Source organism: Salvelinus namaycush, chromosome 34, assembly GCF_016432855.1.
Source record: "Salvelinus namaycush isolate Seneca chromosome 34, SaNama_1.0, whole genome shotgun sequence".
In the NCBI taxonomy this organism is placed as follows: domain Eukaryota; kingdom Metazoa; phylum Chordata; class Actinopteri; order Salmoniformes; family Salmonidae; genus Salvelinus; species Salvelinus namaycush.
Window position 1 is genome coordinate 15,764,366 of NC_052340.1, and position 23,354 is coordinate 15,787,719.

Consider the following 23,354-nt stretch of genomic DNA (forward strand, 5'->3'; position numbering starts at 1 on the left):
CTTCCTAAGTGGTCAGTTTGATTTCACAGAAGTGTGATTGACTTGGAGTTACATTGTGTTGTTTAAGTGTTCCCTTTATTTTTTTGAGCAGTGTATATATGTATCTCTTTCTCTCCATATTATGGTAGGCCTAAACCCTACTCTATGGTAGGCCTTTTTTTGATGGTTCTGAATCATAAACCTGTTCATGAATTGGGTATGGTAGATATTTTATGTGTCATTGGCATTCTTCCTATATAAAAACACTATCAATGATAAATGGTTTAATCTATTTATTCTGGATTGACTTTAAAACGCTGTTGCATCCCAAATTATTTGCCATAATTTCCACCATGTGATTATGTGGGTCTTCTAAGGTCACTATATTAGTAGTGGAAGTGAGGCAGAAGGCCTTGGGTGATTGGAGTGTAGAAGGAGAACTACTATATTGGTTAACCCTGACGCAAGTAGAGTTTGTGATAGTGCTGCTATTTGTGCTTCAGGGTTAGGGTCTGTGGGATGAGGTCCTGTTAAGGTCACAGACTAAAGAGATTAATTATGGTAGAAACAAAGTGGCCCAGTCTCTTTTCTCCTCCTCTGTGTGTTGTGAGGGGAAAGGTGGAGGATTTAAAATATTTCTAATGAGGCAGCCTTGACACCAAATTTTAGTGTTGACAAACGGCCATCTATCACACCGCCCGCTTTGATTTGAGAACATCTCCGAGTGTAGTGGCTATCACTCATGACAAGATGGACATTCATGTCAGCTCATTTTCTCTCTCCCTGTCCTGCTTCTTTCTTTCTGATTATTTATAACCCTATATTCTACCCCTTGATAACTGAATTGTGTTGTGGACAAAGCAGTTTGCTCGGTCCCCTCCTCTCACTCCTTTTTCTTTCGCTCTCCCTTTCTCTCTCTCTGTTTCACTTTCTTTGTCGCTCTCTTTCTCTGTCTCTGTTTCTCTCTCTGTTTCTCTCTCTGTCTCTCTCTCTGTCTCTCTCTCTGTCTCTGTCTCTCTCATTTCAATTTAAGGGGCTTTATTGGCATGGGAAACATATGTTAACACTGCCAAAGCAAGTGAAATAGATAATAAAAAAAGTGAAATAAACAATAAAAAATATACAGTAAATATTACACTTACAAAAGTTCCAAAATAATAAAGACATTTCAAATGTCATGTCTATATGCAGTGTTGTAATGATGCGCAAATAGTTAAAGTACAAAAGGGAAAATAAATATAGGTTGTATTTACAATGGTGTTTGTTCTTCATTGGTTGCTCTTTTCTTGTGGCAACAGGTCACAAATCTTGCTGCTGTGATATTTCACCTAACAGATATGGGAGTTTATCAAATTGGATTTGTTTTCGAATTCTTTGTGGGTCTGTGTAATCCTGAGGGAAATATGTGTCTCTAATATAGTCATACATTTGGCAGGAGGTTGAGAAGTGCAGCTCAGTTTCCACCTCATTTTGTGGGCAGTGTACATAGCATGTCTTCTCTTGAGAGCCAGGTCTACCTTCAGCGGCCTTTCTCAATAGCAAGGCTATGCTCACTGAGTCTGTACATAGTCAACAATTTCCTTAATTTTGGGTCAGTCACAGTGGTCAGGTATTCTGCCACTGTGTACTCTCTGTTTAGGGCCAAGACCAGCTTGCTTAGGAGGCTCTTCACCAGGTTTATTTTTCTGTAGGTGATGGCTTTGTTATGGATTGCTTCCTTTAAGGTAGTTGTAGAATTTAACAGCTCTTTTCTGGATTTTGATAATTAGTGGGTATCGACCTAATTCTGCTCTGCATTCATTATTTGGTGTGTTACGTTGTACACGGAGGATATTTTGCAGAACTCTGCATGCATAGTCTCAATTTGGTGTTTGTCCCATGTTGTGAATTTTTGGTTGGTGAGCAGACCCCAGACCTCACAACCATAAAGGGCAATGGGTTCTATGACTGATTCAAATATTTTTAGCCAGATCCTAATTAGTATGTCAAATTTTATGTTCCTTTTGATGGCATAGAAGGCCCTTCTTGCCTTGTCTCTCAGATCGTTCACAGTTTTGTGGAAGTTACCTGTGGCGCTGATGTTTAGGCATGTATAGTTTTTTGTGTGCTCTATGGCAACGGTGTCTAGATGGTATTCGTGGTCCTGGGAACTGGACCTTTTTTGGAACACCATTATTTTTTATCTTACTGAGATTTACTGTCATGGCCCAAGTCTGGCAGAATCTGTGCAGAAGATCTAAGTGCTGCCGTAGGCCCTTCTTGGTTGGGGACAGAAGCACCAAATCATCAGCAAACAGTAGACATTTGACTTCAGATTCTAGTAGGGTGAGGCCGGGTGCTGCAGACTGTTCTAGTAGGGTGAGGCCGGGTGCTGCAGACTGTTCTAGTAGGGTGAGGCCGGGTGCTGCAGACTGTTCTAGTGCCCTCGCCAATTTGTTGATATATACAGTTGAAATTGGAAGTTTACATACTCTTAGGCTGGAGTCATTAAACTCATTTTTCAACCACTCCACAAATGTCTTGTTAACAAACTATAGTTTTGGCAAGTCGGTTAGGACATCTATTTTGTGCATGACACAAGTAATTTTTCCATCAATTGTTTACAGACAGATTATTTCACTTATAACTCACTATATCACAATTCCAGTAGGTCAGAAGTTTACATACTGTGACTGTGCCTTTAAACAGCTTGGAAAATTCCAGAAAATTATGTCATGGCTTTAGAAGCTTCTGATAGGCTAATTGACACCATTTGAGTCAATTGGAGGTGTACCTGTGGATGTATTTCAAGGCATACCTTCAATCTCAGTGCCTCTTTGCTTGACATCGTGGAAAAATCAAAAGAAATCAGCCAAAATTGTAGACCTCCACAAGTCTGGTTCATCCTTGGGAGCAATTTCCAAATGCCTGAAGGTACCACGTTCATCTGTACAAACAATAGTACACAAGTATAAACACCATGGGACCACGCAGCCTTCATACTGCTCAGGAAGGGGATGCGTTTGGTTTCCTAGAGATGCACGTACTTTGCCCTCTTCACAACTGTCTTGGTGTGTTTGAACCATTCTAGTTTGTTGGTGATGTGGACACCAAGGAACTTGAAGCTCTCAACCTGCTCAACTACAGCCCCGTTGATAAGAATGGGGGCGTACTCGGTCCTCCTTTTCCTGTAGTCCACAATCATTTCCTTAGTCTTGGTTACGTTGAGGGATAGGTTGTTATTCTGGCACCACCTGGCCAGGTCTCTGACCTCCTCCCTATAGGCTGTATCAGGCCTACCACTGTTGTGTCATCTGCGAACTTAATGATGATGTTGGAGTCGTGCCTGGCCATGCAGTCGTGGGTGAACAGGGAGTACAGGAGGGGACTGAGCACGCACCCCTGGGGAGCACTAGTGTTGAGGATCAGCGTGGCAAATGTAATTGGAGAATTCAGTGGGTTCTGGTAGTCTTTAATAGTTTACTCTAAGATTTGTATTTGATCATGTAGATGTTTTTGCTGTTTGTTCTTTGTTATTGAGCCAAAATGATTGGAGAAGTGGTTTATCCATACTTCTCCGTTTTGGATAGATATCTCTTTGTGTTTGTTTAGAGTTTTCCAATTTTCCCAGAAGTGGTTAGATTCTATGGATTCTTCAATTACATTGAGCTGATTTCTGATGTGCTGTTCCTTCTTTTTCCATAGTGTATTGCTGTATTGTTTTAGTGATTCACTATAGGGAAGGCGTAGGCTCAGGTTTACTGTGTCACGAATATCACCGAAGGTGGCTCCCCTTCCCGTTCGGGTGGCGCTCGGCGGTCGTCGTCATGGCCTACTAGCTGCCACCGATCCTTTTTTCCTGTTTTTTCCTGTTTTCACCTGTTTCTTGTTGGGGTGTTAGGGTGGTGTTATTTAAGTTCGATTAGCCCGCTTGTGTTTGTGCGGGCTTGTTTTCTGTATTGTGAGAGGTGTTCTTGTTTATTGGGTTTTTCGCTGTCCGGTTTGTTACCAAAGTGTACTTAGGTGGAGTGTATTACGCCTATGTTTGGCGTTACCTTTTGTACCTTTTTTGGTTGGACATTGAAGCGTGTTTTCCCCCGTATCCTTTGCTCTCTGCGCCTGACTCCACACCCATTCACTCTTTGATCGTTACATTCTGGGTCTCTATGTTTTTGGTTGAATAGGTTTCTCAATTCTTTCTTAGGTTTTTGCATTCTTCATCAAACCATTTGTTATTGTTGTTAATTTTCTCAGGTTGTCTGCTTGACATTTTAGATTTGATAGGGAAGTTTAGATTTTCTACTGCCAAGTTTACACCTTCACTATTGCAGTGAAACATTTTGTCCAGGAAATTGCCTAGAAGGGATTGAATTTGTTGTTGCCTAATTGTTTTTTGCTAGATTTCCGCACTACTTTCCTTCCAACTATAGCGTTTCTTAATATTATTCAGTTCCTTTGGCTTTGATGCCTCATGATTGAGGAAAGCTCTGTTCAAGTAGAGTGTGATTTTGCTGTGATCTGATAGGGGTGTCAGTGGGCTGACTGAACACTCAAAGAGACTTAGATCCCCACAGACTAGTACATGTCCCTGGGCCTGGAAATTGTTGATCTCCAACCCTATGATGGGGAAGCTGTCATCATTAAAGTATGGGGATTCTATTGGGGGGTATAGGTAGCACACATGAGGACATTTTTCTCTGTTGAGATTATTTCCTTATTCATTTCTAGCCAGATGTAAAATATTCCTGTTTTGACTAATTTAATAGTGGGTTAGGTCTGCTCTATACCAAATTAGCATACCCCTTGAGTCTCTTCCCTGTTTCACACCTGGTAGTTTGGTGGATGGGACTACCAGCTCTCTGTAGCCTAGAGGGCAACCAGTGGGTCCGTCTCCTTTATACCATGTTTCTTGTAGGATGAAAATGTCTGTTTTTCCAATTTCTTTGAAGTCTAGGTTCCTACTCTTTAGGCCAAAATTACCTCAGACCTTGTATATTCCAGAATGAGATAGTAAAAGCTTTGTGTTCCATAGTGCCTAGTGTTGTTTTTGTTTGGTTTAGGCCCAAACCATTACAGTAGGTGTGAGCAGAGCATGTTGAGCATCTGATACATACCTCTTAGGTCACAGGATGGGGCTTGGGCAGGTGTAATAGTGGGGGTTGGGCCGGTTGCATATGTCCTGCTGTCATGCTGAGGTCATTGCCGCAGGGGAGGGGGGAATGGGGTGGTCAAAAGGGGCATAGGTCTGATATGGGGGGGGGGGCTATATAGAGTGTGGCCAGGGTTTCGCTTGGGGTGGTCTTAGCGGGTTGGGGTGTGGCTGGTGATGCTGTGGTCTGGGTATAGGTCCTCTTGGCGTGGGTTCTCTCGGTGCAGGTCCTTCAGGAGGGGGGTCTTACAGGTCTAGGAGGGTGTCTCGCTGGTCTGGACGGGGTGTCCATTGCTCTGTTGCTCCTGTGTGTGGTGCTGGGTCCTGGCAAAAGTTGGGATTGCTGCCTTGTAGAGGTGGACCTGGTCGTAAAGGCTGTTCAAGTCTAGGGTGGAATGATGGGCCAGGTAGACAGTAGGTTTTGAGGCACAGTCCTGGGAAAAGCTTCCATTCACCCACTGGCAGGGTGAAAGTATTTTTGTGGTAGCAGGGTGGAGATAACCAATTGTGCGTTGGGGAAAGTGGAAGAAGCTTTTTCACTCCCCCACTCGTTGAACCCCTAAAAGTCCTACTGGAACTGAATGAGGAGGCCCTGCACCATTACTGTCCCAGACTTGTACACGTTGACAGAGGTTGTTTCAATTTCCTCAATGTCTATCATTCTAAGTTTCCACTCTGGGCCAATACCCTCTCTCTTGATATAGGGATAGTGAGCTCTTATAGCATTGTGCCATGCCAGGGAATGGTCTGTGTGGAAAATTAAGTTGCTTACCTTCCACTCTTTGTAGCAGTCAGCAAATAGTATCTCTGGATTGTCCTTGAGGAGCTTTTTATGTACTTATTCTGTGTAGTGTACTTTTTTATATCCATTGGGTACTGTATTGTAATAACCTCTGGACAGGGATACGCCATGGGGGCTTCAAGGCCTCTACATTTGGGGTGGGGGGGGGGGCTGTGGAACTCTCCTGCCATTGTTAGGCTCAAGAGTTTTCATACCTTTCACTTCACACTTCACCACTAATTGATCAGGTCAGTTTCTTTCCTAGCAGCTTGGTAGCTTAGTACTCTTATTTATGAAGCTTTATATAAAAAAAATTACCTAGAGATTATTGTCTTTTACTTTTTGGCTTCAGAAGTAGCTTATATTACTCATTCAGTTTTGTGTTGGATGGTATTTCCAGGTTCCGCTGTGTTTCTTCTGCAGGTTTTGGTTTGTTAGAAGTTTTTTCTTGATATTCATTGGTAGTAATAGTCCATTCAAGTAATTTTGTCCAAAATCAAGGTTTTAGGTATGGAATTGTGATTGGATTGAAGCTTTTGATGTTGAGGTTAGTATCCTGTGTAAGTCCTTGTGAAAAAATTCAAGTTTATCTACATTTAATCAACTCTAATTCTATATATTTGCTCAGGAGCTCATGCTCTTAGTCTCTCTCTCTTATTGATGTTGGTGGCGTGCCTGTAGAAATCAGCATGGTTTGTTTAGTCTAGTTCCCACTCAGGTCCTCTGCTCCATCATGCCAATCAGAGTCAGCTCCTCTGCTCAGCTTCCCCTCATTGACCCAATGGAGGGCAATGACACTTTACTGAATTACAGTTTTAAGTTTCACTCGTCTCTTTGATGCTAGACGGCTGGCTGGCTGCTTGCTGGCTGCGGGATGGCTGCTGGATGGCTCTGGCCTTTCTTTAACGCTACACAGCATTCTACTTCCGAAACACTCCGACTTCTTCCATGTGTCTGATGAAAGCTCTCCAGACAAGAGACAGAGCAGGAAGTTGCTTTTTTCACGGTAGTCGTGCTGACAACAGTTGCAGGAGACCTCTTCAAGACAAGGTGCTTGTTTCTTCTGGGAGCGCCAGGCGTACTGAGAGCCACGCTGAGAGAAAACATGGCAGATGAGTTTTAGACACTACCCATTTCTCCAGACATGTTCTGCTGCTTTTCTTACACACAGTGAGTTCCTTCTCCAGTTTCTCACAGATCTTGTATGACCTTAAAAAAGACAAATCCTCACAGGCATCTCTGTGCAGTCATGTGTGGCAGGCGTGTGCTGGGGATGGGGTTGGGGTGTGGATGGGTTGAGCTGGTGTGGATGGGTTGAGCTGGTGTGGATGGGATGAGCTGGTGTGGATGGGTTGAGCTGGTGTGGATGGGATGAACTGGTGTGTGCTGGGGTTGGGTTGGGGTTGGGCTGGAGCTAGGGTTGGGATGGGGTTGGGGTTGGGCTGGGATGGGGTTGGGGGTGGGGATGGGTCTGACATAACTTGATGAAGGCAGCTTAACCTCTAACGAGCCTCAACCCCGGATCCGGGATCACCCCCCACCCCCCCCACACTGATTAGCATCGCTAGCATAGCGTCACAATTAAATAGTAGCATCTAAATATCATTAAATCACAAGTCCAAGCCACCTAATGAAAGATACAGATCTTGTGAATAAAGCCACCATTTCAGATTTTTAAAATGTTTTACAGGGAAGACACAATATGTAAATCTATTAGCTAACCACGTTAGCAAAGGACACGATTTTTTTACTCCCAACAGCTTTTTCCTGCGTCAGTAGCTATCACTAATTCGACTAGATAAAAATATATATAGCCACTAACCAAGAAACAACTTCATAATATGACAGTCTGATAACATATTTATGGTATAGCATAGTTTTTTTGGGGAAAAATGTGCATTTTTCAGGTATAAATCACAGTTCTACATTGCAGCTGCAATCTGAAATAGTGCTGACCCAGCCAGAACAATTACAGAGACCAACGTCATATAACGAATTACTCATCTTAAAACATTTCAGAAAAATACACAGCGTACAGATATTGAAAGCCCAACATCTGGTGAATCCAAACAATATTTCAGATTTATTAAATGTTTTATAACGAAAACAAAATGTAGCGCTAAATTAGCATAGCTATACAAGGCAGATTCGGCTAGGCGCCCACGGTCAGTTCACATGCACAACAGATATGATATAACATCGTAAATTGGGTCTTACTATGGCTGATCTTTCATCAGAATGTTGATCAAAGTGTCCTTTGTCAAGATGAGTCGTTGGTTCCGTTCAGAAATCTTCCTTTCCCACTCCATTTAGCACAGGTACCGGTCGAGTGGCACAGATCTCTCAAATGTAAATAAATTGTGACAACGGAACACCGCAAAACTCCCAAAAAAATTCAAATAATCTGATTAAACTATATTGAAAAAACATACATTACGATGATATGGTCACATGTATCAAACAAAATTCGACACGGAGATAGTTTTCATCCATAACGCCAGCAAAACAGTACACAATCGCAGCTCCAACTCGTGCGAATCAGCAAACCGGAAGTTGTCGGTCACGCCAAAGAAATAGGTCTTATTTCACGTCAGTACCAGATAAACAAAGAATTTCTCCTCTGACGTCTTCTTGACACCCAGAGGAAGGCGAATGAGGTGTGTTTCGGGTCATAGGGGGCACGACCATATATAGGCAGAGCTTTGAAGCCAGCATAACACATCTTGATTTTATGTTCTTGGTCATGGAAAGTGCTGTGAAATGACTTCTGTATCACTCAGAGACAAAATTGAAACGGTTTTAGAAACTAGAGATTGTTTTCTTTCCAATGGTATTATTTATATGCATGTAGTAAGAGCAATAATTGAATAAGAGGCAGTTTAATCTGTTGAGCAAATTATGCTAATGGGAAAATAGCACCCCCTGTATTCTCAAGAAGTTAATGCATTTGATGTATGGTGTGGATGTACTGTAGTCTATACGTACTGTATGGTGTAGATGTACTGTATAGTCTGTATGGTGTGGATGTACTGTATAGTCTGTACATACTGTATGGTGTGGATGTACTGTAGTCTATACATACTGTATGGTGTAGATGTACTGTATAGTCTGTATGGTGTGGATGTACTGTATAGTCTGTACATACTGTATGGTGTGGATGTACTGTATAGTCTGTACATACTGTATGGTGTGGATGTACTGTATAGTCTGTACATACTGTATGGTGTGGATGTACTGTATAGTCTGTATATACTGTATGGTGTGGATGTACTGTATAGTCTGTATATACTGTATGGTGTGGATGTACTGTATAGTCTGTACATACTGTATGGTGTGGATGTACTGTATAGTCTGTATATACTGTATGGTGTGGATGTACTGTATAGTCTGTATATACTGTATGGTGTGGATGTACTGTATAGTCTGTATATACTGTATGGTGTGGATGTACTGTATAGTCTGTATATACTGTATGGTGTGGATGTACTGTATAGTCTGTATATACTGTATGGTGTGGATGTACTGTATAGTCTGTATGGTGTGGATGTACTGTATAGTCTGTATATACTGTATGGTGTGGATGTACTGTATAGTCTGTATATACTGTATGGTGTGGATGTACTGTATAGTCTGTATGGTGTGGATGTACTGTATAGTCTGTATATACTGTATGGTGTTAATTTGCTGTAAGGTGGGACACAGGCTGTAGAGTGATGGTCCTGTTCCACTAGACTTCTGTTCCAGTCCATATGATGAAATGTGCTGGTGTTTTCATCCTCTTCATTTATCTGTCTGATACAGTGTGGTTCTGTCTGAGACAGTGTGGTTCTGTCTGACACAGTGTTGTTCTGTCTGAGACAGTGTGGTTCTGTCTGATACAGTGTGGTTCTGTCTGAGCAGCCGATAGATACAGTCCTCAAAGACTCTGAGCTGAAGACATATCCTCAACACTCTTTTGCCGCTTTCTAAAAACAAAAGTGTTTCATAGTTTACCTTGTCTGATAACAAATGTTGAAACGGCCTATCAGTTTAGATGCTGGAAATGTATTAAATGTATTCATATGTTTCCTGTGGGTTCTGACGTCAATAGTTATGAAATACTACAGTACACCGCTCTTTACTCCAAGTCAGTCATCATTGGACGTTTCATGTAGAGATTGTGGGTACTGTGGTTAATCCAGACTTCCGAAGCTCGCCAGATGTTATGGTATGCGTTTTATGTATCTATCAAAACCAGATTCCCATTTGTCTCCACTGATGTGACACTTGAAAGCATTTATAATCTCCTTATCTTTCTACACTGATATGAATCTGCTCTTTGGGGTTCAGGGGAGAGGTGTTTAGCTGTCTGACTGTTTCCTGGCTGTTCTGTCTGACTGTTCTCTGATTGTATGACTGTTCTGTCTGACTATTGTCTGACTGTTGTCTGACTGTTGTCTGATGGTTGCCTGGCTGTTTTCTGTTTTCTGACTGTTCTCTGACTTCTGTCGGGCTGTTGTCTGACTGTTGTTGGGCTATTCCCTGACTGTTGTTGGCCTGTTCCCTGACTCTTCTGACTGTTTTATGGCTGTTGTCTGACTGTTCTAACTGTTCTCTGACTTCTGTCGGGCTGTTGTCTGACTGTTGTCTGACTGTTGTTGGGCTGTTCCCTGACTGTTGTTGGCCTGTTCCCTGACTGTTCTGACTGCTGTCGGGCTATTCCCTGACCATTCTGACTGTTCTCTGACTGCTTTCGGGCTGTTCCCTGACTGTTCTGGCTATTGTCTGACTGTTTTTTCTGTTTTCTGACTGTTTTCTGACTGTTTTCTGACTGTTATCTGACTGTTGTCAGGCTGTTCCCTGGCTGTTCTGACTGTTGTCAGATTTTTCTGACTATTCCTCTCTCACCACCCCCTGTTCTGACTGTTCTCTGACTGACTGTTCCTACTGTTCTGTCTGTCCCCCCTCCCCTCCCCCTCCAGGCAGCGAGGAGGACGAGTTGGTCAAGTCGAAGAAGGGGTTCCGCAGCCAGGCAGTAGCCAATCAGAGCCCAGAGACGGACCTGATGTTGGATGGAGACGACGACACTGCCAGTCTGCTGCAGGAGAAGGAGATGGACAACCTGGCTGGTGAGATACACAGATGCACATATTTGTCCTATGTTTGGGTTATGTTTTATGTGTTTGGTAGTGTAAGTGAATCTGGACAGTGTTTCCAAGGTGTTCAGGTGAAAGTGTAGGTCCTGTGTGGATGTGTATGTGTGAAACACACCGGTCGGTTCTATTCTGTGTTGTTTTGGTCCTCTAGCGCCGTTCCTTCCTCGCCTGTTTGTCTCCAGAGGTCAGTCCGTCATCTCAGTCCAAGTAAAACTAAATTGATTCCGGAAGGATGATCAATCTGAACATGGCTGCATTTCAAATGGCACCCTATTCTCTAGTTAGTGCACTAGGGCACATAGTGCTTTCGTCAAAAGTGGTGAAATACGGTGCCATTTGGAACGCATGATATGTCACCACCTTCCAAATGGCCCAGAAAATCATTAACTAAACTAACATTACCTGACAAACTCAACTTTTAACCCACATTAACACTCTGATCTTACTGATTATAACGGACAGAGAAACTATGAAAACAAAATAATGAATGAAAATCACTTGAATCAACCTCCTCAGAGGAAATAAATATGGAAATAAACAAATCACAATCAGTTATTAAAACACATGAGTTGGTTGTTTGATATCTAGACATTTTATTATCATTAGAACATTGAGTCATGGACTGCACCCTATTCCTTTTGATAGTGCAATACTTTTAACCAGGGCCCGTAGCTATCTGGTCAAAAGTGTGCACTATATAGGAAAAGGGTTAATAAGAGCTGTTCCATGACATGATGTCTGAATGTCCAGAAAATAAATTGCATGCTTAAATAATGACATTTAAACTTCATTTAAACTTGGAGGTTTTACCTGAACTGTGCCACGCAGGCAAGAGAGCTTCATACCGCTGCCAAAGCTACAGTGAAACGTGTAATATAATAATAATATATGCATTAAGCAGACGCTTTTATCCGTAGTGCGTGCATACCTTATTGTATGGGGGGCCCAAGCAGGACTTATGTTTTAAACAAGCACCTCAAGGTTTGCACGTTTGAAATGCTTACACTTCACCGGCTATTGCAGTGGTTCACATCCATAGATCTAAAGAATGCATATGTTCATGTGGCTATACATCCTCTCCACAGAACGTTTCAGAGGTTTCATTTCGAGGGTGTGGCCTACAAGTTTCTGGTCCTGCCTTTCGGGCTCTCCCTATTGCCCCAGAGCTTTTTCTATGGTGGTGGAGGCGGCTTTGGCACCGGTGAGTTGCCAAGGGATCCGATTATTGGCCTATCTGGATGATTGGATGGTCATAGCGGAGTTGAGGGAACAGGTGGAGTTCCACACTGCTACGTTTCCCATATTCAGTCTCTGGGGTTCATGGTGTATCACAAGGAAAGTTGTTTGACTCCGGCACAGCGCATTCAGTTGGCCTCAAACCCTGCTCTATGCTTTTCATCCGGTGGACCTGATTCAGGCCACCGTGGAGAGGGTCCATCAGGAGGGTCTGTTGATTCTGGTGGCTCCCCGCTGGCCCAGAGAGTTTGGCACCCACTTTCGCATGTATGGGATCTATGGGTTTGGCCTCTGCAGGGTTGAATTTGACGGCTAGGGGTTTACCCTTGAACGTGATAAAGACTATAGAGGCGGTGCACATGCCCTCTACAAGAGGGTTGTATACATATAAGTGGGTTGCGTTTGAGGGTTGGTGTTAGGTTAAAGGAGTTTCTCCTTTTATATGCTCTTTGTTGGACATTTCGATGTACTTGCAAGAGCTTTTGGAGCAGGGCCTTTCTTTTTCCACATTGAAGGTTTAAATGGCAGCCATCCCAGCGTGTCATGTAGGGATTGACGGCTCTACACCGGGGTCTCACTCTCTGGTGGTGAAGTTTCTGAAAGGCGTGCGTCGGCTCAGACCAGTGTCTAAACCTATGGCATCAACCTGAGACCTGGCTTTGGTCCTGGATGCTCTGTGTGAGTCGCCGTTTGAACCATTGGAGTCTGTGAAGGTCCTTTCCTACGAGACTGCCCTGCTCATGGCCTTGGCGTCGGCCAAGCGTGTTTTGCATCTCCACGCGCTCTCAGTACACCCTAGCTGTTTGGCGTTCGCTCCTAGTGACTCCAAAGTGATTTTATGTCCTAAGTCAGAACCTTGGGGGAAAAATCTGCATATGTCTTCCAGGTCCCTGGCTTTCCAGCTGTTCCCTTTCTCACCGCCTCCATTTCCCTCCAGTGAACAACTGAGTTTGCATGGCCTGTGTCCGGTGCTCTCTTGAGTGTTCAAAACATTTAAGGACTCCTTCCTAATATTGAGTAGTGCACATTTCAGGCTTGCAAGGTAAGTATTGTTATTGGAACTGTGGTGTCTATGGACTTGGGCTGCAGTGGCAGCATGTCAGTGTGCATAGCCAACTTGCAGCAGGTTCTAGTTCCCTATATAGTGGTCTAGTGTTTTCATTGTGTTCTCATAAGGGTGGTAGGTAGCTCTCTGAGTGCCAATAATGTGGACGTCGTTTAACTTTTACCGCCTCTCAACCCCGTATCCGGGATCACCCCCCACCCCCCCCACACTGATTAGCATCGCTAGCATAGCTTCACAAGTAAATAGTAGCATCTAAATATCATTAAATCACAAGTCCAAGACACCAGATGAAAGATACAGATCTTGTGAATAAACCCATCATTTCTGTTTTTTAAAATGTTTTACAGGGAAGACACAATATGTAAATCTATTAGCTAACCACGTTAGCAAAATACACCATCTTTCTTTGTCCACCATTTTCTCTCTCCACCACTAGCTATCACCAATTCGGCTAAACTAAGATATTGATAGCCACAAACCAAGAAAAAAACTCATCAGATGACAGTCTGATAACATATTTATGGTATAGGATAGGTGTTGTTAGAAAAAAGTGCATATTTCAGGTAGAAATCACAGTTTACAATTGCACCGACCATCACAAATCGACTAGAATTACTAGATAGAGCAACGTGTATGACCAATTTACTCATCATAAAACATTTCATAAAAATAGACAAAGCATAGCAATGGAAAGACACAGTTCTTGTGATTTCAGACCATATTTCAGATTTTCTAAGCGTTTTTCAGCGAAAACACAATAAATCGATAAGTTAGCATACCACATGTGCAAACGTTAGTAGAGCATGAATTCAAGGCAAAGGGAGCTATAACGTTATCATCGCCAAAATATATTAATTTTTTCACTAACCTTCTCAGAATTCTTCCGATGACACTCCTGTAACATCATTTTACAACATACATATACAGTTTGTTCGAAAATGTGCATATTTAGCCATACAAAACCGTGGTTATACAATGGAAATAGTCACAACTCAAGCATCAAAATGAGGGACGTCAGCTTTCAGAGTGATCTAGTTTAATCGAAAGCTAATCATATACTTGACTAAAAAATACAGAGTTGACAGGAATCGAAAGACAAATTAGTTCTTAATGCAACCGCTGACTTACATTTTTAAAATTATCCTTACTTTTCAATACAGGGTTCGCCAAGTGAAGCTATACCAAACAAAATGGCGAAATATGCGTTTAAAATATTTCGACAGAACAACGATTTATCATATTAAATATTGCTTACTTTGAGCTGTTCTTCCATCAGATTCTTGGGCAATGTATCCTTTCTATGTTATAAATTTCTTTTGGTCGATAGATGTCCTCTGTCCTTCGAAATGTCCACTACCAACGACCGAGACCCCCGAAACGTTCCCAAAGCTAAAAAGTGCACGACAAAGAAATTCCTCAGAATCGCACTAAACGGATATAAATTGCTATAAAACGGTTCAAATTAACTACATTATGATGTTTTTAACAACTATAACGAGTAAAAACATGACCAGAGAAATATTACTGGTTAAACAACGATTTGGAATGAGGCAAGTCCGATGTCCATCCCGCTTGTGACGCGCGAACAAAAGAGAGTGTACTCCCACGTTTTGTGGTTTTATATGGGCTGGGATTGTGCAATCGATTCCATTCAAAACGTGATGACGTACAGACACCCAGAGGAAGACGTAGGCAGTGTCGGTTTCTTCATAGCATTCACTGTCGCCTTAAAAACAGACTCCAGATCAGGGGTAAAAATTTCTGAAATCTGACCCCTGTCATGAAAAGTGCTGTAGATATTGTTCTGTACCACTCAGAGACAAAATTCCAACGGCTATAGAAACTATAAAGTGTTTTCTATCCAATAATAACAATAATATCCATATTGTACGATCAAGAATTTAGCACGAGGCAGTTTAATTTGGAGACCCAAATATGCTAATGCGGAACAGCACCCCCTATAGTTCCAAGAGGTTAACGCAGCCACGAGCACCTCTCTGATTCTGAGGGGTTGGGTTAAATGCGAAAGACACATTTTTGTTGAATGCATTCAGTTGTGCAACTGACTAGGTATCCCCTTCCCTTTCTGGTAGTGTTCTCGTCGGGTTCTTGTCGGGTTCTCATCGTGTTCGCATAGTGTTCGCATAGTGTTCTCATAGTGTTCTACTTTTAACATAGTGTTCTCTTACTGTTCTCACAGTGTTCTCAATGTTCTCCAACCCACCTCCTGGTCATATGGCACCAGGCTCCAGCTTTGTGGGCCAAACTCTCCAGTCAGAACTATGCTTTCTGCTGCTTTAGGTATACTTGCCTTGGCCTCACAGGGGAGAGATATTCAGAGTTCAGTCTGGTTGTGAATATAGATCAAGAGGAGCTGTTCAACGGTCCGATACACTGCCTGAATGCTGCAAACAACTGGTCCTGAAATAAGAGCAGCAAGCGCTGCGGTGGTTTTATGCCTGATGCAAGCGTTTTACTGGAATACAATAGCGGATCCTGGCAGCCATCATAAATTCCTGAAACGTTTACTATGTTCCAATCACAAGGATTATAAAGCAGCAAATGGACTGAGAGAGAATCTGGTTACTGTGCCTCCTCTGTCATGCTCACAGACCTTCTAAGAAACTGTTTTTTCTGAGGAGTAAAATTATTCCTAAGACATTTGAGAAAATGATATTGAAAGCATGTAGCTGATGTTTCTTTTAAAAGATAATGGTTTACTGGTATGTTGGCATTCTGCCACAGTGAATTATAATGGTAGACCATTGTATCTACAATGTTGCCATGTAAGTGGGTGTAGCTTTAGAGACATGCAATGACTGGCTTCTGTCCAGAATCTCAAGAGGTACAATCAGGCTTTTAAGTAGTGGCTGTGTAAAAAAAATGATTTCAATCATCACTGTATGTCTCATAAATCACTCTGTGTTTATTTAATGAAAATAACTCCAAGACTCGTATGGGCGTTAGAAAGCAAATATGAAGATATTTACATACACTGCCCTGATGAGCGGATAGGATGGTCTAGAGCCCACCCCCTTACCCAGATGAAGAGTCGTCGGTCGATTATAATCAGTTCACAATGTGACATCATGATGTGGCCCAAAAGTTCTATCCCACCTGAACAGGCTGAATTCCAGGTATTTTCTTTCAAACAGCTCTTACACAAAAAGGGCATTATCATAATTTTCACAATTTCAGAGTGCTATTTAGACTTTATTGTGTGGAAATGTCTTAAAAAAACAGGTAAATAACATATTTAAATGCACTGCCCTTTAAAGGTCCAATGCAGATGTTTTTATCTCAATATAAAATAATTTCTGGGTAACAAGTACCTTACTGTGATCAATTAATATGTTCAAAAAGATCTTCTTGGCAAAGAGCAATTTCTCAGGCAAGAATTTTCTTAGGACTGTCTGTGAGTGGTCTGAGTGGGAAGGGGAAATTGTAAAACTAGCTATTATTAGCAGAAAGGTTTGGAACGCTCTTTCTTATGGGTCTATTAACTAAGGGTGCGTTCGTAAATTCACTCCGGGGTGCCAGAGAGTGTTCAGAGTGCACTCTGGGCGTTTGTAAATTCAGAGCGTTGTCAGATTGTCTGTTTGTAAATTCAGAGCGTTTCAGTCTCGGAGCATTCAGAGCGCACACTGGATGCTCTGGCTGAGGAGTAGGGTTGATTAGAGCGTTCTGGCCTCACAACGGCAGTCAAGCTCCCAAGCTAACTGGTTAAGGTTAGCTAGCTTGGCCTCCTGAATGGCGCAGTGGTCTAAGGCACCGCATCGCAGTGCTAGCTGTGCCACTAGAGATCCTGGGTTCGAGTCCAGGCTCTGTCGCAGCCGGCCGCGACCGGGAGACCCGTGGTGCGGCATCGTCCGGGTTAGGGGATAGTTTGGCCGGCAGGGATATTCTTGTCCCATCACGCACTAGCGACTCCTGTGGCGGGCCGGTCTCAAGTGCATGCTGACATGGTCGCCAGGTGTACGGTGTTTCCTCCGACACATTGGTGCGGCTGGCTTCCAGGTTAAGCGGGCATTGTGTCAAGAAGCAGTGCGACTTGGCAGGGTTGTGTTTCAGAGGACGCACGGCTCTCGACCTTCGCCTTTACCAAGTCCATATGGGAGTTGCAGCGATGGGACAAGACTGTAACTACCAATTGGATGCCACGAAATTGGGGAGAAAAAGGGGTAAAAAAAATAAATAAAAACAAGTTAGCTAGCTTGCGAGCTACTTCCAAACAGAAATGAGAGAACTCTGACCATTTTTCTCGTCCTAGCAGAGCTGGTTAGGCTTTTTTCATGTTATCCAGAGCATTGGTGACTGTAACTGTGCTGCTTGCAACAATTTAATTCTGCTTTTTTGCCGAGGTTTACTGACACCGGCCATATTCAATGGGTGTTGAGCGTTCGTAAATTCGTCAGCTATTCTGCGCTCTTGCACACTCAGACGAGAGTGCTCTGAAATCGGATTAGATAGCCAGAGCAAATTTACGAACGCACCCAAATTTACCACTTGGGTATGTCACCAGACAAGGCAAAACTCCATCCCACCAAAATAGGCTGAAAGTTTAGGCGGTCTTTTCATACAGCTCTTACAATGAAAGGACATCATCAGAATTTTCACAATTGCACAGTATTATTAGAACCTCATAGTGTGGAAATATATATAAAACATAGGAAAATCACATTTTTGACTGCACTGGCCTTTATATATAAAGAAACACCATCCAAAATCAACTCGACCAGTTACAATGAAAACAGAGATTTCAAAATTGAACCTTTCTTTATCCAGCTATATCAATTCCAACCTTATTAAAAATGTTGGTCGAAACATTTATTTTTGGAACCATTCAAAAACCCTTAAGAAATATTTTTTTTTATTGCATCGTGGTAAAGTTAAAGGTATGTTCACATTCTGACCAGAAGGGGAGCCCTCGCTATCTCAGACTGACCTTTCGGAAGTCCTGGACATTAGGTAGTGTTCTGTCTATGTGCTCTATATCTATATGCTACAGTCTGTGTGCTCTATATCTAAACTCTATCTCTCTCTGCCCTGAGCAGTCTAAGTGGGAGATCATCCCTGTGTGTTGACAGCCTTTCTCCTTCTCTTTCTTTCTCTCTCACTCTCTGTCTGTCTGTCTCTCTCTCTCTCCGTCTGTCTCTCTCTCTCCCTCTAACTCTCTCTCCCCCATATCTATCTATCTCTCTCTCTCCTCCTCCTCCTCCTCTCTCTCCTCCTGCCAACCAAACATCAGGCCAGTGTCTGCTGCCAGAGGAGGTGTGGCTTACCCTGGGCTCAGCTAGCTATTGGGGCGGGTGGAGCCTGCCCTGTGGTTACCAGACCCATGATTAGTTTCACTCCCCCTGAACACTGGCAACACCGTCTGCTCTCACTGGCATCAACACACTCCTTTTGTCTACTCATCTGTAACCCAAATCACACAAGGAGAGGAGGGGATGGAAGAGGGAGGTGTTGTATTTAGATAGTGGCTGTTTACTGTTTTGGTTGAGAAATTAATGATCTTAACTGACAGACCTTTGGATGGACCAGTCAAAAACAGGCATTCTGTACTCTCTCAAGGGTGCATTATCATGCCCTAACAAGTGAAGTTCACCGTTCATATCTCTCTCTCTCTCTCTCGCTCTCTCATAATTGTATCCCTTACATGGGTAATAATTAGCCTTATGAGTGCAAGATAATAGTGTCATAAATACTTAGACAAAACCCCATAAAAAAAGTACACTGCTCAGGATGTGTTGAATAACATATAATATCACTGTGTACCTTACATGTTTAAGAAATTAATCTTTATTGTATATATGACAGGAAATGGGACAGTTTTAGGTTGCGTCCCTAAAGGCACACTGATGGCCTATGTGCCCTGGTCAAAAATGGTGCCCTATATAGGGAATTCTTAGCCTTATTCAAGCCTTTGAGAGGAATGTTGGGCATTCAGGACTGTGGGAGAATGTACAGTGCTGTTTTAATTATGACACTACCCAGAATGCCTTGTGTCTGTGTAGCAGTGACATCACTGTGACTGTCTTCATCAGACCAGACTTTTTAACAGTTTACCAGTACACACAGAATAACACCAAGAAACTGCAACTATGTAATAGAATATTATAACTGGAATAATTTTTGCTATAAATTGAATTATTTGCTCAATGTACAATTTACATGTTTCTGAAATATTACTCTGAAGACCATCCAAGTCAAAGGGGTGTGTGTGTGTGTGTGTGTGTGTGTGTGTGTGTGTGTGTGTGTGTGTGTGTGTGTGTGTGTGTGTGTGTGTGTGTGTGTGTGTGTGTGTGTAAATATTATTATTACTACTATAACTTCTAAAAAATAAAAAATAAAGTCTCCAAAGATCTAGCATTATAGTTCACGTATTATCAGAATCCAGTCCTTTGGCATATGGAAACCTGTATAATTTATTATTATTATCGTGTAAACGTTTTAATACTAACTCCTAATTATGGAGTATACCTAGAGGGATTACAGTTTAATCCCGTCCCTGTAGCGCGGTGGATCCAGTGGATTAAGGCTGTATTGTCTCTGTATGTACCAGAGCCTCTTCAGGCCACAACACAATGGTTCTGTACCCTCCAACGTCTTTTTATTCTCTCTCTCGCGCTCTCCGAGGGGGGAGTAGACTAGAGATCTTTGAATAGAGAGTTTATGTTGCAGAAAGACAAACCCTTTAGGTTGCTGGGAATCTCTTGCAAACAGCATCGAATATAAAACAATATCTGTCCGTTAATTGAGACGTCGGCCTAATTCTCTGTTCAAATGTAGCCTAACATGGGGCAGGTTTAATATTTCTCTCAATGTGGAAACAACACTAAGAACAGCTGTCATTACAAGATAATTACATAGGCTAATCAATAATAATGACAGTGATGTTTTGATCGCGTTTTGCTCCATGTTCAAAAGCATTGCGTTCTGTTCTGTGAGAGCAACGCAGTAATTATATGGTATAATATTACGTTATATGTACACGTAGGCCTATATTGTAGGCTATACATTATATATAATCGTGTATTTTGTAGTATCTATTCATGAATATGTTGTGAGGCATGTTAGGGAAATATGTTCTCATAGGCATACAATAAATACACCTGTAACGTTATTAGACCCGGGATATTACATGTTTACTACAGCTTGTAAAGCACATATTTAACGGTGATGGTGTAATCAGATAAGATCAGTTTAATACATGCAGAGAGTTTATTACAGACAGCTATAGGGCAGGCAGAGAGAAAGAGTAGGAAAGCCGATTCCACTATTCCTGAACGCTCCGTGAGCACAATGAAAGAGCGCCCAGGGAATTGAAACCAAAATCCACTTGAAATCTCGCAACAGTATCAGGCATAATTGGCTGAGGAGCACAGGATTAAGATTGACGAGACATTAAAGTGACTCTTTGGAGTTCACGCGATCGATAAATATCCCAATTTCAAGAGCTTTCATTTGAGCTCGAGACAAATCACTGGCGCTGACGCGCCTCGGCGATAGTGCTCCAAATAGAACATGGAGAATGGAGGGAGAAGAGAGGACAGGAGGAGAGATGGGGATGGGGAGGAAGACGGGTGGAGACAAAAAGAGAGATGGCATGTGATCCCATCAGCTGACCAGGGATCAAAAAACCATCGTAAATAAATACCGAACGGATATTGTCAGCACAAATGCAAAAGCTTTTATTTTCCCTCAAAGAAACTGTTTCAAAAAAAAAAAAATCGTTTAGGATGCTATGCAAATTGTCACAATCATTTGGGGGTGGTGTTGTGTCTCTCTTTTAGAGGCCCCAGATGTTGCTATAATAACTGAAATAATTGTTATGAAAAATATGAATATGCATAATAATAGCCTATAGGTTATAAGTGAACATTCATCGTATTGGCAAGCGCTCCTCCATCTCTGGTTTAGTTCTGATAGACCGTATCATACTTCTGGCCCTATTGCACAGCACGCGCCTTTAGTTAAACTGGTTATTACTTATGTAAATTAGCTTCAAATCGTTTTGTAAGCCTAGAATGCCTATATGCTTGTTTAATTGGCCGAATGGCGATTTGGTTAAAAATAACCTGTTTTATAGCCTCCAGAGTGCAACCCAAAATGGAGCCGTGTTCTGTGTTTAACCTGAACGAGTAATTCGAGTTTGCATAAAAAATAAACTCTGAATACAGACTTGTTACCGTGATAATTAAGAACTGTGCATGTGCCCAAATTAAGAAGAAATTGTAGAATTTGCATCCTAGACATTACATCGCCTCAATATGTGCTCTGACTAAATCGAAGTAGCCTCAAATTTGATAATAATTCACAATCAAACAAATCCGATTATTTGCTAGGAATTGTTAAAGACCATGTTTTGTTTGTCCTTATATCTGATGCACGGTGTATTACGCATTATAGGCCCAGTGGTTCTCAGCACCCCAGCCCAGCTCGTGGCCCCAGTAATAGTGGCGCGAGGGACGATCTCCATCACGACGACCGAGATCTATTTCGAAGTGGACGAGGATGACCCCTCCTTCAAACGGCTTGACTCCACGGTAAGTCCAATCGCCACTTCCCCTTTCTGTTTGATATGCACAAGCTTTTGTTCACATTCAAGTTGACTTTACTGATTCATGTTCATGTTTTGGCTGGGCCCGCAATGACCCCAGGTTCCTTTCTTTTACAAGACACAAAATGTCATTTAGAGATTAAAATAATTATTCAGGTTCGCCCATGTGCAAGAACTCAACCATTAGGAGATTGTGGAGCGTTTTAAAATATTTGGTCCAATTGGAACGTTGTGCCATTTGGAGTCCCGGGATGTAGACGAGCCTTAATTAAACCTACCCAGGCCTCTAGAGAAAACCTGACCTGTAGGCATACAACATTTTACACATTTATTGATATTCTGAGCCCCTCAAAACCTGTAAACCTATGTCATCAAACGAGAGCCTACGAGGTCTGTTCGATTTTACACCAATATTATCCTTGTTTATAAATATAGCGACTGTGTATGGACATGGGATAACTACTAGTACTATTAGGCGCATACTAAGATTGTAACCTAGACATTTACACAATTACGCGTTCAAAACACCTGTTTTGCGCATTCTTCGTGTGCACTGTATATTAGAAATATAGGCCTAATGTCTAACCCCAACCGTACCTCTCATACATTTGTTTTTTCCAACAGCATTACGCCTATAAAAAGCTTTTAAATAGACAGCCTATTATTATAACGTAGACAACCTGATAGATACAATATGGAGGGTAGGTTTGTAGCCGGAATTAATAGAGAAATGACAAACTATATTTGCGTAATTTAAAACGGGTTAAACACTAGTCTTATAAAATACCCATGTATGATGCATACAAGAAATATGGCCTATATATGAAAAAATACAAGTTATACATTTAATTAATCATGATTGGGACACAAATATTACATAGCTATTTTTTATTAGGCTAACTCTTTAAATTAATTCAGAGACAGGAATAAAAAATCAGATCACAAATGTTATAATCCAGTGTATTTCAAGTGCATTTTTTCTTCTCAATTAGACTGTATTCATATATATTTTCTTATTTTCAGGTTTTATCATGTAAGCAAGGTACAAACAAAAAAGTATCGAGTATACTTTAAATAAGAATTCAAGTATGTTTATGGAATGTTTTTTTTTAAATGTAACAAATAGTACCATCAAAATGTAAACTTTCAAAATTAGAAAATGTCCACTGACAACAGATACAGCAGACTATTACTGAAATGAATGTACTAAATGAATGTATTTTCTACCAGATAAAAAAAAAACATTTTACTTCAAAAGGTGTAATTGAACTCCTAAGTTTACATGTCACAGGACAACATTGACAATTTCACAACCTATGAATGTATTTACAGTATAAATATTTATTCAAGGCTTGTATGGGGGCTTTATTTTAAAGCATTTAAGCAAATAAACGATTTAGACAACCGTGGGCATGGAGAGAAATAACGAAAGATTAATACTGAAATGAAACCTAACCTTGAATGTG

The 23,354-nt window shown here is 41.7% G+C and overlaps 1 protein-coding gene across 1 annotated transcript in view; it reads left to right on the forward strand.

Moving 5' to 3' along the window:
* Positions 1 to 23,354, forward strand: part of LOC120029212 (neurobeachin-like) — a 327,891-nt gene that overhangs the window by 196,822 nt on the left and 107,715 nt on the right. Inside the window, exons 41-42 of the mRNA XM_038974506.1 lie at positions 10,850 to 10,996; positions 21,738 to 21,874. Coding sequence (XP_038830434.1) covers positions 10,850 to 10,996; positions 21,738 to 21,874 — 284 coding nt within the window. The remainder of the gene's footprint in view (positions 1 to 10,849; positions 10,997 to 21,737; positions 21,875 to 23,354) is intronic.